The 14,235-nt window shown below is 37.6% G+C and overlaps 1 protein-coding gene across 3 annotated transcripts in view; it reads left to right on the forward strand.

The window, feature by feature from the left end:
• NKAIN3 (sodium/potassium transporting ATPase interacting 3) overlaps window positions 1-14,235 on the forward strand; it is a 507,826-nt gene that overhangs the window by 16,404 nt on the left and 477,187 nt on the right. Inside the window, exon 1 of one of the 3 annotated variants that reach the window (XM_082433754.1) lies at window positions 12,320-12,390. The exons of the other annotated variants lie outside the window; for them this stretch is intronic. Coding sequence (XP_082289880.1) covers window positions 12,388-12,390 — 3 coding nt within the window. The 5' untranslated portion in view covers window positions 12,320-12,387. Of the gene's footprint in view, window positions 1-12,319; window positions 12,391-14,235 lie in introns of those variants that run through there. 3 annotated transcript variants of the gene reach the window in all.

A 14,235-nucleotide genomic window follows, 5' to 3' on the forward strand; every position in this document is an offset into this window, starting at 1 on the left:
CCTTTTGACCACCTTCCTCCAATCTCCCTCAACCCTCCTCTACCTCTGGTAATCCCACATCTGACCTCTTTTTCTATCAGTTTGTTCGTTTTTTAGATTCCACATATAAGTGAGATCATACAGTATGTCTTTCTCTGTCTGACTTGTTTCACTTAACATAATACCCTCCAGGTGTGTCCATGTTGTTGCCAATGGTAAGATTTCCTCACTTCTTATGGCTGGAATATGTGTGTGTATATATATTTAAAAAACATGTAATATATATTATATGTAATATGTATTATATAATATATAACGTATATTTTGTGAGATATCTATAAAAACTTCTTTATTCATTCATCATTCATCCATCAGTGGACACTTGGGTTGTTTCCATGTCTTAGCTATTGTTAATAATGCTGCTGTGAACATTGTGAACATGGGGGTGCAGATATCCTTTTGAGTTTGTGTTTTTGTTTCCTTTTAGATATATTTCCAGAAGTAGAATTGCTGGATCATATGGTAGTTCTATTTTTAATTTTGGGGGAAACCTCCACATTGTTTTCCATAGTGGCTATACTAGTTTACGATCCCACCAACAGTGCGTGAGGGTTCCTTTTTCTCCACATCCATACCGGTGTTTGTTATCTCTTGTCTTTTTGATGATGACCATTTTAACAGGTGTGAGGTGATATCTCAGTGTGGTTTTAATTTGCATTTCCCTAATGACTAGTGATGTTGAGCAACTTTTCATGTATCTGTTGGCCTTTTGTATATCTTCTTTGGAAAAATGTCTATTCAGGTCCTTAGCTTATTTTTTAATTGGGTTAGTTGGGGTTTTTTTTGTTTGTTTTTGGCTGTTGAAGTGTATGTGTTTTTTAAAATATATTTTGGATATTCATTCCTTATCAGATATATGGTTTGTAAATTTTTTTTCTATTTTGTAGATTGTCTTTTCACTTTGTTGATATTTCTTTTGCTGTGCAGAAGCTTTTTATTGATAGTTTGATACAGCCGCACTTGATTATTTTTGATTTTGTTGCTTGTGCTTTAGATGTTATAACCAAAAAGTCATTGCCAAGACCCATTTCAAGGAGTTTCATGGTTTCAGGTCTTACATTTAAGTCTTTAATGGATTTGGAGTTAATTTTTGTGAGTGGTGTAAGATAGGAGTCAAGTTTTATTCTTTTACATGTAAATATCCAGTTTTCCCAGCACCATTTATTGAAGAGATTGTATTTTCTCCACTGAGTATTCTTGGCTCCCTTGTCAAATATGAGTTGACCGTATATGCCTGTGTTTAACTCTGGGCTCTTCATTTTGTTTCATTGATCTGTTTGGCTGGTATTATGCTTGTACCATACGGTTTTGTTTACTGTAGCTATATAGTGTAGCTTGAAATCAGGAAGTGTAATGCCTCCTGCCTTGTTCTTCTTCCTTAGGATTTCTTTGACTATTCAAGGTCTTTTGTGGTTCCATATAAATTTTAGGAGTTTTTTTTTTTTTTCTATGTCTGTAGAAAATGCCTTTGGAATCTTGATAGGGATTGTACTGAATCTATACATGGCTTTGGTAGTATTGACATTTGAAGAATATTAATTCTTCCAATCCATGAATGTGGGATGTCTTTCCGTTTATTTGTGTTTTCTTTGATTTCTTTCATCATTGTCTTGTAGTTTTCAGAGTAGAGGTCTTTCACCTACTTGGTTAAATTTATTCCTAAGTATTTTATTATCTTTGATACTATTGTAAATGCTTTATTTCTTTTTTCACAAAATCCATTGTTAGTGTATAGAAATAGTATTGATTTTTGCATGTTAATTTTGTATCTTGCAACTTTAGTGAATTCATTGATTAGATCTAACAGTTTTTTAGTTGAGTCTTTAAGATTTTTTTCTATATAAAATTATGTCATCTGCAAATAGAGACAATTTTACTTCTTCTTTTTCAATTCTCAGCCTTTTATTTCTTTTTCTTGTCCGATTGCCCAGCTAGGACTTCCAATACTGTGATGAATAGGAGCAGTGAGAGCGGGCACCCTGTTTTGTTCCTGATCTTACAGGAAAAGCTTTCAATTTTTCATTATTGAGTATGATGTTAGCTGTGGGCTTGTTATATATGGCCTTTATTGTGTTGAGATATGTTCCTTCTGTGCCTTATTTTGTTAAGAGTTTTTTTTTTTTTTTATCCTGAATGGATGTTGAATTTTGTCAAATCCTTTTTCTGTGTTTGCTGAGATGATTGTATGATTCTTTTCTTTTATTCCATTAATGTGGTTTATCACATTGATTTGCATATGTTGAACCATCCTTGTGTCCCAAAGAAAAATCCCATTTTATCATGGTGAATGATCCTTTTAATGTGCTGCTGAATTTGGTTTGCAAGTATTTTATTGAGAATTTTTGCATTTCTATTCATCAGGGATATTGGCTTGTAGTAGAAGTAATATTTTATCAACTCTCTGGGCATCCCTTAGTATAGTCAAATTAACACATAAAATAAACCATCACACATCTATTGTTGGAAGCAGAAAAATAAACCATGCAGCTTTCAGTAAATATTGATAGACACACAATAGGTACCTGATACTTGCAAAGCAAATATTTTTCACATTTGTTTATTTTTATAATTGTACATTTGAAGTAGTCATTTCATTTAAATATGATGCAAAACGTTTTTAATATTTTAATCATGTCTTTGAGCCAGTTCCCTTCTCTTATTCACACTTAAACTTGTAACTCTCGAAATTAGAGTCTTTGGGAAGCTCTACATTGACTAAACTTTTTAGGTTGCATCAGGTGGCTTCAGATTTGAAGGCACGAGGAAATTTCAAACAAGTCCGAACTTTTAATATTGGATGATGCCCTCTCAGTTTGGCTTGAGATTTTAAGGATCTGAAACTCAGTGGATTCAAATATGTGATGTAATTCTTGCATTTATCATTTATGACTGCACTGAAAATAAACATCACCCCAAGGACATATTTCTCAGGATTTTCCATGCCCCATAGAACTGATTTAGAATGAGTTCTTCTCTATTTGAAAAGGAGCTTATTCTTTCTTTCTCTCCCTTCTCCCTCTCTCCCTTCATTCTTTGTTCACTCTTCTCTCTCTCTCTTTCCTTCTGCCTTTCCTATCTTAATTTGTTTTCTACCTTCTATTAACTTCGTGTAGAGAAAAGTGAGTTTGAAAGGTTAATAATATGTTGTGTAATAGCACATATTTTTCCTGAGTGCTAATTTTGAACATTATTATTCCCATTTGATATGCTTGTAGCACTTAAAATTAATTCACTTCCACCAACATGATTATTTGTGGGGCTTTTTGGAGCCTCATCTATGGAATCACAGCAGGGAATTGTGACTAGATAGAACTGAACTAAATTTCAGAAACCATTATATTCATTCATTCATTCGTTCACCATCCATCCATTCATTTGTTCATGAATTTCTGCGAGGGTATTTACTGAGGGCTAACCATGTATCCTGCATAGTGCCAGACACTGACTGACTAGGGCACACATAGTCCTCCCTCAGTGGAGTGTGGCATGTATGATAACAAAACATAGTTTAGTCACAGTAAGTGTCTGAAGCACAGAGGATTATCACATGAGTAACTGTTACAATATATGCGGGAGATTTTTTGACTAATGCTTGTGGTAGGAGTGTGGTTAATAGTAACATTACCTATCCAAACGTTTGAAATAATTTTTCTTTACTACTCTCCAAACTGTATTTATGACTATCTATGAGATGAATTTAAAAATCAACCTTGTTCTGAGAAGTTTATAGTCTCATGACCAAAGACAATTAAGTAAATAGATAATGTCACTGTAATGTGCTGTGATACAGAACTAAGCCCTAGGAGCTCCGGGGTCCTGAGAGGGCATCTAACCCAGCCTGAGAGGGGACTCAGGGACGCTTTCTGGAACAGTGATATCGGAACAAAGTGTGAAGGATGGTGGCCTAGTGTCAATGAATTTGGATAAGATTAACTGATATAATCATGAGTAAGTAATTTATGCTCAGTATTATTGTAGACAAAGTAGAAGGTCAAACCACGTGGAACATTAGCAGTATCTAAAATAATGAGAAATATTAATAAAAATGGAGTTTTCTGGTGACAAAACAATCCACCTCACCTTCAAGAGAGAGAATAACAAGATGTGCACATTAAAAAGCACGCCATTGCACTGGTGTGTCCCTGTCACACATATGCTAAGGTGTCCTAAGGAGTTGGAGAGTCCCAGAAAGTGTCGCTAGGCTCCTCAGAAGTGAGAAAGAAGGGAATACCAAGCAAGGGGCCCTGGACTCCAATCCTGATCTTCTGTAGGAAATGGAGGCTCATAGCATTTTAAGCAGAACAGTTAAGATTCTGTTTTATAAAACTCTAAAGTCTATATAAGACTTTATTTGGGAAAGTGTTACTGAATTGGTCGCCCGGACCAGCTTTGGAGTCATCAGATTCCCACAGTCATTAAGGAAACTGATGCTGAGACTGGAACAGCACAAGCTTTATTCAACAGCCAAAGGATGGAGAAGCAGGAACCTAGTTTGCAAATTAACTTCTCAATCCAGTTCTGGTGGAGGCACCAAATATATAGGAGAGTCGAGGTAAAATGGAGGGAAGTGGACAGAGTCGGAGGAATATTCATGCGTTTTCCAGTAACATGGGTGTGGTTTGGACCCAGAACTGATGCAGCTCTCCTTTTTAGTCTCTGTATGGGCTTTTCCAGCTGTTGTCATGGCAATTGTAAACTGTCATGGCGCTGGTGGGTGTGTCACTTAGTCTTACAATGAGCTTATAATGAGGCTCAAGGTCTCCTGGAAGTCAAATCTGCTCTCTTGGGCCTAGTTGGTTCTAAACAGTTCTTGCTTTTTTCTCTTTGCAGCTTCCTCCTGAAACTTAGATAAGAGTAATTGGTTTCCATTAGAGGGAGAGGCAGGGGTATGATTCTGGGGCAATAGCCCTGGTAACAAGAGGGTTTCTACTATTGAAACAAATCTTAAAACTGCTAGTTTAGAAAGTGTGAAGTGGTTCTAGATTTATTAAAATCTAGATTTTTAATTTATTTTTATTTATTAAAATTGTTAAATTTCTGTTTATTAAAATTCTTTCTAGGAATTTTCCAATTTAAAAATTAAGATGCTTCTCTTCACATGCATACCTTCTTGCTAAGTGCTGGCAAATCCCTCTAGAAATATACACACATATGAAATAAAAATGGTAATTTTAAATAGATGTTATCAAAACTTCAAACACGTTCAAAGAGAAACATAGCATGAAAGAGTTAACCTTACATGCTGTGTCTTTTAAGGGGACTCTTGAGAATTGTAGTACACATCCCACTTAAGAGTTGAAGTATCCAACTGCATCTATCATTGCCCTTGTACAAAAATTATGTTTAAAGGAAGCATATTTTAACTATATTGTATTATTTTCGAAAGTATAACAACTCTGGTTTTTGAATTATAACAAATAATAAACACACCGTGCTAATTGTGTTCCACAGTTGAAATTTTGGTTCATATAGATATGACTCCAAATTGTAGCAATAGAGCAAATCACTCAATTCGATTTTCCTGCATAGCGTTTTTCTATATATGGAAAACTTACCCACTTTTAAAAAATAGATTCCTAAATCAGTAAACCCTGGTGAAATTTTAGTGTTTTTAGATCAAATATTGGCAGTTTTGTATGTTTCTCCCTAGTTATTTGTCCTGATTCTGTTGGCAGATACTATGCTACATTCACATGAATATGTTTTATATTTGAAGATGGTTATCTTCTCTGAATTATTACTCTGGGCCAATATCCCATATTGCTATCATTCTTTGGTTTATTTTTTATTATTTGTGTATATTTCCCCCACTGTAGGAATGGAAAGGTTCGTGCCATCCTTGTTTTTGTATTCTTCACCGTGCCTGTACTCTGATTTACGCACAGGAGTTGCTCAATAGATATATGTCGAATTCTGGGTGAATGGGTTATTATATCTTCAGTATCATCAGGTTGCTTTTGCTTGCAGGAAGCAACGCACCCAGGTAAAAATTGGTTAAACCGGTGCTACTCAAAATGTGATCCATAGACTGGTATCAATACATAAATTTCATTTCTGACCTGTGAGGAGCTAAGTAATTAAGTCAGCGTTTAGAACCATTTGTAGCAATTTGAATTTGTCCTGACATTCAAGTGGTTGACCATTTTCTTAGGAATTTTTTATTGAATTTTAGAAAAGGTTTTGTCCTCAACGGATTGAAAATTAAAAAAAGAAATGTCCTTTATTACAGAGTGTTTGAGAAGCACTGACTGTTTATTAATAAATGTCACGTAACAAGAAATCCAGAGGGAGCTCGCTGCTGGGGTCGGATTATCAATTCAACAGCATTAGGGCTCTACGTGGTGTTTCTGGGATTCTCTTGGTCTTGTCTACTCTGGTTACATATGCTTTCTGCAGTTCTAAGCCTCGTGCTTTCACGTGAAAATATTCAACTCAGGAAGGAAATGGGCAGATAGAAAAGAGCCTTTCCTCTTTCACAGATCTCTTTTCATCTGGAAGGAAAATTTTTTCCAGATTTCTCCACATATTTAATTGGGTCACCTGCCCTCTCTGGACCAATCAGTGCAGAACTGTCATGGCCTAGTTCACCATGACGCATCCTCCGGGCAGGACACTCACTGCATGAGCAGAGCCAGAGTTCTGTTGACAAGAAGGACAAGAGAATGCTCTTCTGCGCCTTCCTCTAAAGACCTAAGATTATCAGAAAATGACATAACCACTGGCAATGTTGCAATGAGTAAGGAGGTATGATCATAGTTCAACTTTATAGACTATTATGCTCGGTATTTTATGTAATTCTTTGTATTTCATACAACTACCCTGCACATAGCCAGTGTTATCCCTAGTTTACAAATAGGGAAAATGAGATCTAGAGAAGCTAAGTATCTTGCCCAAGATCACATCACTGGGAGGTAAAACAGAGCTGAGAATCAAGCTCTGCATCATGAAGGTCTAGACCCAGGTTCTTTCTACTCTGTTACAAAGCCTATTTTGATTTGCTGCCCATGGGGTGTACACAATATCAGAAACCTGGGAAAGTCCGACCCAGGGAGACTGACTTGAGTGATTCCCTCTTTCACATAGGTTATGTGAAACGTCTTAACATTTCTACGTGCAGTTAATTTAATTTCTGGCACATGGGTCTACACTTTTTTCTTATCTGGTCACTAAAATGTGAAACCCTCTTTGCTGTTGTCTGAAAAGCATCCCCTATACATCATCTGTCACTGTCATTACTGCCCCGGGGGTCAAAGGCCACCTCTATTGTCGTGGGATTGGATGTAATATGTAGACAGATTTATTCTCTGTAATTCTGCAATCTGGAAGACCACTGGTCAATAAAACCCCTTTCCATGGTGGATAAGTATAGCTTGAAACTTTACTAATATCGCGGTACTATTTATCAGCAGCACTGTGGCTTACCTAGGTTTTCTTGGGCTTTCAAAAACCATTTTCAACCCTAAAGAGGGCCACACAACCAACTTTCAAGCACTTCTTTACAACAGAGTTCTTCGGTAAACTGAAAATTGCCCAGTTTATGGAATTCTCCCTCGATCTTACAGTTTCTCATATTCCAATTCCCTAGAAAATTGCTTTGAGAAAGATGAGACAATATATCTCTGGAGCGGTCCAATTTTTTTCATTCTACTGCTGAGTTGGGCATACAATCCTAATTATCTCTGACCATGTTCCTTTTTGCAGGTGATAGTTTGTTCTAGTTAATGCATGCATCATAGTAAAGTGTACAGGGCTGTAAAAACAAGCTTTGGAATATTCATCTTTAATGCCCAAATGTGTAGATTTTATTATCACATTTCTAAAGATTTTAGCACTTATCAAACTATGCGGGTCCACCTTAAGATATGTTTTTCTTATCACAGCCATACATTGTCAATTATACTCAGTTGTAAGTTACTTCAGATCAGCAACTTTGACTTGCGCGGCGTTTGATAATCTCGTTAGTGTTGCTGATTCTGCCTTTGGGTGGAAAACCCCAGCAAGCACATAATGAAACATTCTCATCAGAATCACCATTTCGTGAGAAGTCATAAAAAGAAAACTTTTTGAGCAAAATTAGCCCATCTATCTTCTAAAAATTTCTATGTACTTTAGATTAAGTAAAATAAAAGTAATAATTTATGTTGAAGTACAAGTAATGCAAAACAGTTTAATTAATTTTATTTTAGTTCATGTGGAGGGCTTCCTGCTTTTCTCCATTGTTTGGTAACCCAAATACCAAATTCCTCCTTTGAGAACATAATGTGATATTGGTATGGCAATATGGAAGGTCTGGCTACACTGAAGTTTAGGGTGCCTTGTGAAATAATGTATCCTTACCGTTCTTTTGAAAATTTGTGAAAAACTTAAAAGTTGGTCTTACAAACCTAACTAATATTTTTAGATGTCACTCATAAGAACATGGATATTTCTCCTATTTTCTTAGCATCAAACATGAAACACATTCAGAGCATTCTCTCTGAAATTTTTTTTGAAGTATTTCGGGTTGCTTTAGTTTTAGTTAGAAGCAATACAGAGTCAAAGCCTCAAATTATAAATCTCAGTGGATGTTTCTGCCAGGATTGGAATGCAGCTTGAATAAGATTTACTGTGACCTAAACTTTCAACAGAATAGCTCATGACAGCAAGATACGTCCACAAATGAGGTTTTTTATTGCAATCAACTCTTTGACTTGTTTGTTTTTACTGTTGTCTTTAAGCCCAAGATTTGTGGCAGACCCAGAGATTGGGAGTTTTAGAAAGAAAGCTTTACATTGGACTGACTCAGGGAGAAAACCGAGACTAGCCTGGCTGTGTTGCCTGGGATAAAGTAGCAGGGTGCGCGTAAGAGCTGAGGCAGCTGCATAAACTCCGGCTCTGGCCTGGTGGCATTAGGAGGCATGCGCGATAGCATGAGCTAGGAATTTCCGTTATACTTTATCCAGGTAAATAATGTAATGCTTTCATAGTGCTCCATTTTCCGTGTAGTAAAGAATTACCAACGGTTGTACTTGAATGCTTTCAGGATACTAAGGCTTCTATGGGTCCATTGGTGCGATAGCACTAGAAAGGACAGAGGGTCTTTTTCCTTTTTTTTTTTTTTTAATGATGTTTTAGAGATCATCTACCACAATCCCTTTCTTCTGAGAAGAGAGAACTGATTTCAGCTCTCCTGTTTCTTCAGAGGGCGACCTGGGGTGCTGAGCCCCTGCGGCAGTCAGCTCTCTCCTCCCCCAAACTTAGGGAGAGTCCACAAGGCTGGGCGGGGAGCCCAAGGTCAGCTTGCCTGCCCACCATGGTCGGAGGTTAGGGCAGCTACTTGCCCAGCTCAGCCGCGCAGTGCACAGAAAGCTATGGCTGACAGCAGAGGCGGTGACTGGTGGTTAAAGGCTAGAAAAGAGTCTGCCCTCCAGCCAGCCTCGGGCGGAACAAGGGGATCCTAGCGTTCAGATGGAAGAAGTGCTCCGTGAATGTTTTTGGTAACAGTGAATAAAGGAGGGATTGAATGGATAGACTTCTGGAGCGCAAGGTGATCCTAGAGTCAGGTCATGCAATCATTTTCCTTTGGAGTTCCCACCACATACCATTTTATGTGGTTCTTCACCCAGGCCAGTATTGCATCCTTCCACCCGCTTGGGGCATTTGGACCTGTGTGATGACGGTTTGGTTGTCACAGTGATGGGAGCAGTGGGGGGGCTGAGGTGCTACGGGCACTCAGGTTCCCAAAGAGCAGAGATGAGCCTTCAGCGAACAGGAAGTCCTGCCCGATGAGGAAGTGTTGCCTAAAATAGTAGCATCCCACTGAGAAGCACTGAGTCTCCATCTGAGTTCTTGGAAAGGAGGGTTAAAGACACGAAAGTCATCACTCCCTCAAGCAACCAGATATCTTGTTGGACATGTAGCATTCAGAATAAGATTTCCTTACGTTTAGCCGAAACCTTGAAGATTCGACCCATTGGTATCTGCTCTGTCCTTCAAAGGAATGGAGAGACCTGCCAGCTTCCTCTGATGTTATTCCTACGACACATTTACCGACCTTCCCCATCCTGGTGACTTTCCTCAGGGTGTGACCCTGAGGAAAGTCTTCTTTGTCCTTGTTAAGGTGCGGCATTTGGAACTTGAACCTATCTTCCATCTATGGCTTGACCATGCAGTGTAAAGAGCACCTGTAGCATTAGTGACTGCGACTAACTTACGACTTGGTTACAGCTGTTACTGTTATTTCTATTAATGCAACCTAAGATTGCATTTATCTTTTTTTGATTTTTATCAGCTGATTGTCCATTAACAATTCAGATCTTCACATCAGCCATTGACAATCAGAATTTCCATCATTCTGTACCAGGGGTTAGCATGCTATTTGGTAAAGAACCAGATAATAAATACTTTAGACTTCTCAGCCCAGCTGATCTCTGTGGCAACTACTGGACTCTGCCTTTGTAGCCAGAAAGCAGTCATGGACATGACATAGGTCCACGGGTGTGGTTGTGTTTCAATTACATTTTATTTACAAAAACAGGTGGTGGGATAGTTTTGGCTCCTGAGCCACAGTTTGCCAATCCCTGCTCTGTACTTAAAGAATAATTTGATTAAACTCCAAATGTGGTACTTTTTTATTATGTCTGTTCATATCATTGTATTGATTTCAGCCAGTCATTCCAATCAGCTGAGAACCTCTTGAATTCTCATTATTCAAGTTCTCTTATCCAATAAAAATTAGATTCTTTTATACTCTGTATCACCTAATACATCACTTTTTTGCTTTTATCTAGTTATTCTTCAGACCAAAACAGATACTTTGCACGGAATAAAGCCAAAAAGAGACCCTAACCACATAACTAGTTTTAGCTCAAGATGATTAGTGGTCTAGGTGATAAACATTTGATTACCATAGTTTAATCATCAACTAATTCATGAAACCACACCAAAATTCTGGTATGCAGCACAATTACTTCTTTTCTTTACAAGAATCATGAGGGGGTTGTGTGTATTTTCTTCCTGAAGTCAAGATGTATGTCTATTACAGGTTCTTGCCATGCCACTCCATTAATGCCAACAAAACTAATAGTGCTCATATAAAACTGTCTTTTAGTAAATCATGTTTACTCATATATTCTTATAGTTTGCTGGGAAGAGATGAAATCTTATCAGTCCCACCCCGTACCCGCTCCTTTTGAGATATTTGCCCAAGTGGGGTTTTCATGCCGTTGTAGCATGACGGCACAGACTTCTGACTGTGGTTCTGAGGTCACAGTTAAGGGTCTGTTAGAACCCTCTGTGGGAAGGAAAGAGTTAACAGTGGTCTTAGTGCCCTTCCTCCTTCTCAAGGACACCCTGGGCCACTGCTGACCTCCACTAGACATCCTGCAGACATTTCAAGGAGATTTAGTAACAGAGAGATAATCTAAGAAGCTCATATCTAAGATTGTCTTTAATAGAGTATTCTCTTTCTGTCTTGATTACTTCTTATAAATAAACAAACCTGGAATTTATGTGATACAGGTGGCCAGAGAGTGGAAGTTAGTCATGTGAGTTTTTCATCCACACAAGGAATGAAATATAAAAACTAAGAGGGCCCTCAACTTTTTTGCCTGAGATAACTTGCACTAGACACATAGTGACATGCATCTGTTACTCTGAAGCTGAATTGCATCCCTTTTAGGAAAAAGAATTTTTTGAAGCTGTGATAGTTCAGGCTTTCTTCATTATTGCAAGTGTGTCTGTTGTTCCTTGGACTGTTAAACAAGCCCCACGCTAGTTAAAGCCGTAAGGACAGATTTTAATTGGGGGTATGCTATTGCAGTAGGGAAATGAGTCCAGGGGAACTGAGCTTAACTTGGATTTGTAAAGAGGTGATGGGGGATTTTAAAGGGAGAATGAGGTTACAGGGAAGGGGTGAACGGGGGTCTGTAGAGTTAGGGAAGTGAAAAGTTACAAAAAATGGGAAGGGATAGTTGGTCCATGTGAAGGGTTTGTTAACTGGTGCTTGTGATTTGGCTTCTACCCTCCCACAGACCCCGGAGACAGGGGCCCTGTTTTCAGGCGTTGGCTGGAACAAACACTAAACTCTTTGGGCAGCCTTGAGTTTTCTCAGGCAGGCACTTTAAGGGGAGTTAGGGTCGTCCTTGGGATGCAGCCTTGAGCTGTTAGAAACTGTGTTAGTGTTTGTTCAGTCCTTGTAGGCCAAGGTTCACGGCGCTATTCAAGAAGCAGGCTCAGAGGAGTCTGGCTGGAATTTTCAAAGAGAATCTTTAGTATCCTTCACTAATCATTAGTGAAGTTGGGAGCTATCTATGATCTATGATTGCTGTGAATCAGCTGTGATAATGCAACACTTTGGGATTCTGCACTATGGTAGTATTCAGTTGGGCCTGAGACTTGGATGCTCTGGGGCTGTGTGTGTGTGTGCGTGTGTGTGTGTGTGCGTGTGTGTGTGTGTGTGTGTGTGTTTGGGGGGAGTCGCTGGTTACTTTACGTTATTTCTTGAGTTTAATTTTCTTTTAAGGTGTTTGGTATATTATTTCATTTTCCATCTTGATTCGAAAAGAGTAGAAGTAAGAGAGTATGTAATTCTGAGTTTTTTTCTGCCATTTTCCTCAAGTTGTAAGCCCAGTAATTCCATAGTCATAGACTTACTTCAATTTCTTTTTTTAAATTACATAAATCCTGCCTTTTCCAGTTTAAAGACCAGTTTTGATGAAGAATAGAGTAAATCTAAGTGCTGTAAAAGTCAAATATTTTTATGTTAAAGGAGTAGGAGAACCTTTTATAATTTATATTTAAAGTATTATTTAGTATAATTTAGGGAATCACAATGTACAATTTTTGTAGTATTATAATGTTTCTAATATAATTCTATTATCAGAAAGCTATTTCTATGAATATTACCATGATGTGAGCCTTTTAATTATTTTAGTGTTGAATATATATTGAACAATATACATTGAACAATATTCACTCTGCTGAATTTGAAGCTTACTAATCATTTTCTTCTTGGATTTTCCATGACTTTTTAGATGCTGAAGAAAGATAAACTATTTGAGGCTATAACTTAGCTGTGTATAAAATCAGGGGTGTCTTTTTCTTGGGTTTAAATAAGATCCAATACGTTGGAAATGTAGGGAAGAAATTCAGATTTGAGAGAATGGTAGGTTACTAGTATATAGGTCTATTATGTCAGTTCTGATTTTTATTTTTTAAATTGGTAATTAAAGAGAAGTATTTTTGAGTGGTGACAAGGCTCTGCATTGCTAGGCAACATCGCTGGACTTAAGAAGAAAAACTAGAAATGAAGCAATTATTGTACTTCTAATTACCTCAAGCTCTATCCTAATGACCAGTTGTAAAAATGAGAGATGGTGTGCTATAAAGTATGTATATGCTTCAGATTAATTTTATATTTACCTGCATATTCGGTTTTGCTATTAAAATCACTTTTTTTTGGTATTAGGTTGGCAAATTTCCCAATTTATTAGTTCGTCTGTTTCTTTCAGGCAATATTCAATAGACTGCTGAGGAAAGTTAAAATTAAAAGGCCAGGAATTTATCATTACTCGCAGTCATGCTCAAATTAATGAGAATGGTAATTTTCAATGCTTTTTTCATTAGGAATAGTTTCAATTTGTTCAAGTCAATCATCACAATAAAATAATTGTTTTGACTCTCTTTTTAGAATTCAGCTAATATTTCTATGCTTTAGAATTCAATGAATATTTCTATGCAATACTGAATAAAATGCATATTTTCTCATTACTTTTCTGAATTTTCTTTTTCCTAGTACTCCATACTTTTACCACAAAAGATTCTATTGCTATGATCTTTGACTTTTTTATTTTTTCTTTTGATCTGTATAATTTAATTAATTGCTAATGATAGCTAAATTTTATTGAACAGTGAATTTCAATTTTATAAATTTATTTATTTATTTATTTTTGGCTGAGTTAGGTCTTCGTTGCTGCGCGCGGGGGTTACTCTTCGTTGCAGTGCACGGGCTTCTCATTGCGGTGGCTCCTCTTGTTGCGGAGCACGGACTCTAGGCACGTGGGCTTCAGTAGTTGTGGCTCACGGGCTCTAGAGCGTAGGCTCAGTAGTTGTGGCGCCTGGGCTTAGTTGCTCCGCGGCATGTGGGATCTTCCCCGGCCAGGGCTCGAACCTGTGTCCCCTGCATTGGCAGGTGGATTCTTAACCACTGTGCCACCA

The sequence above is a fragment of the Balaenoptera physalus genome (assembly GCF_965194825.1).
Source record: "Balaenoptera physalus genome assembly, chromosome: 17".
In the NCBI taxonomy this organism is placed as follows: domain Eukaryota; kingdom Metazoa; phylum Chordata; class Mammalia; order Artiodactyla; family Balaenopteridae; genus Balaenoptera; species Balaenoptera physalus.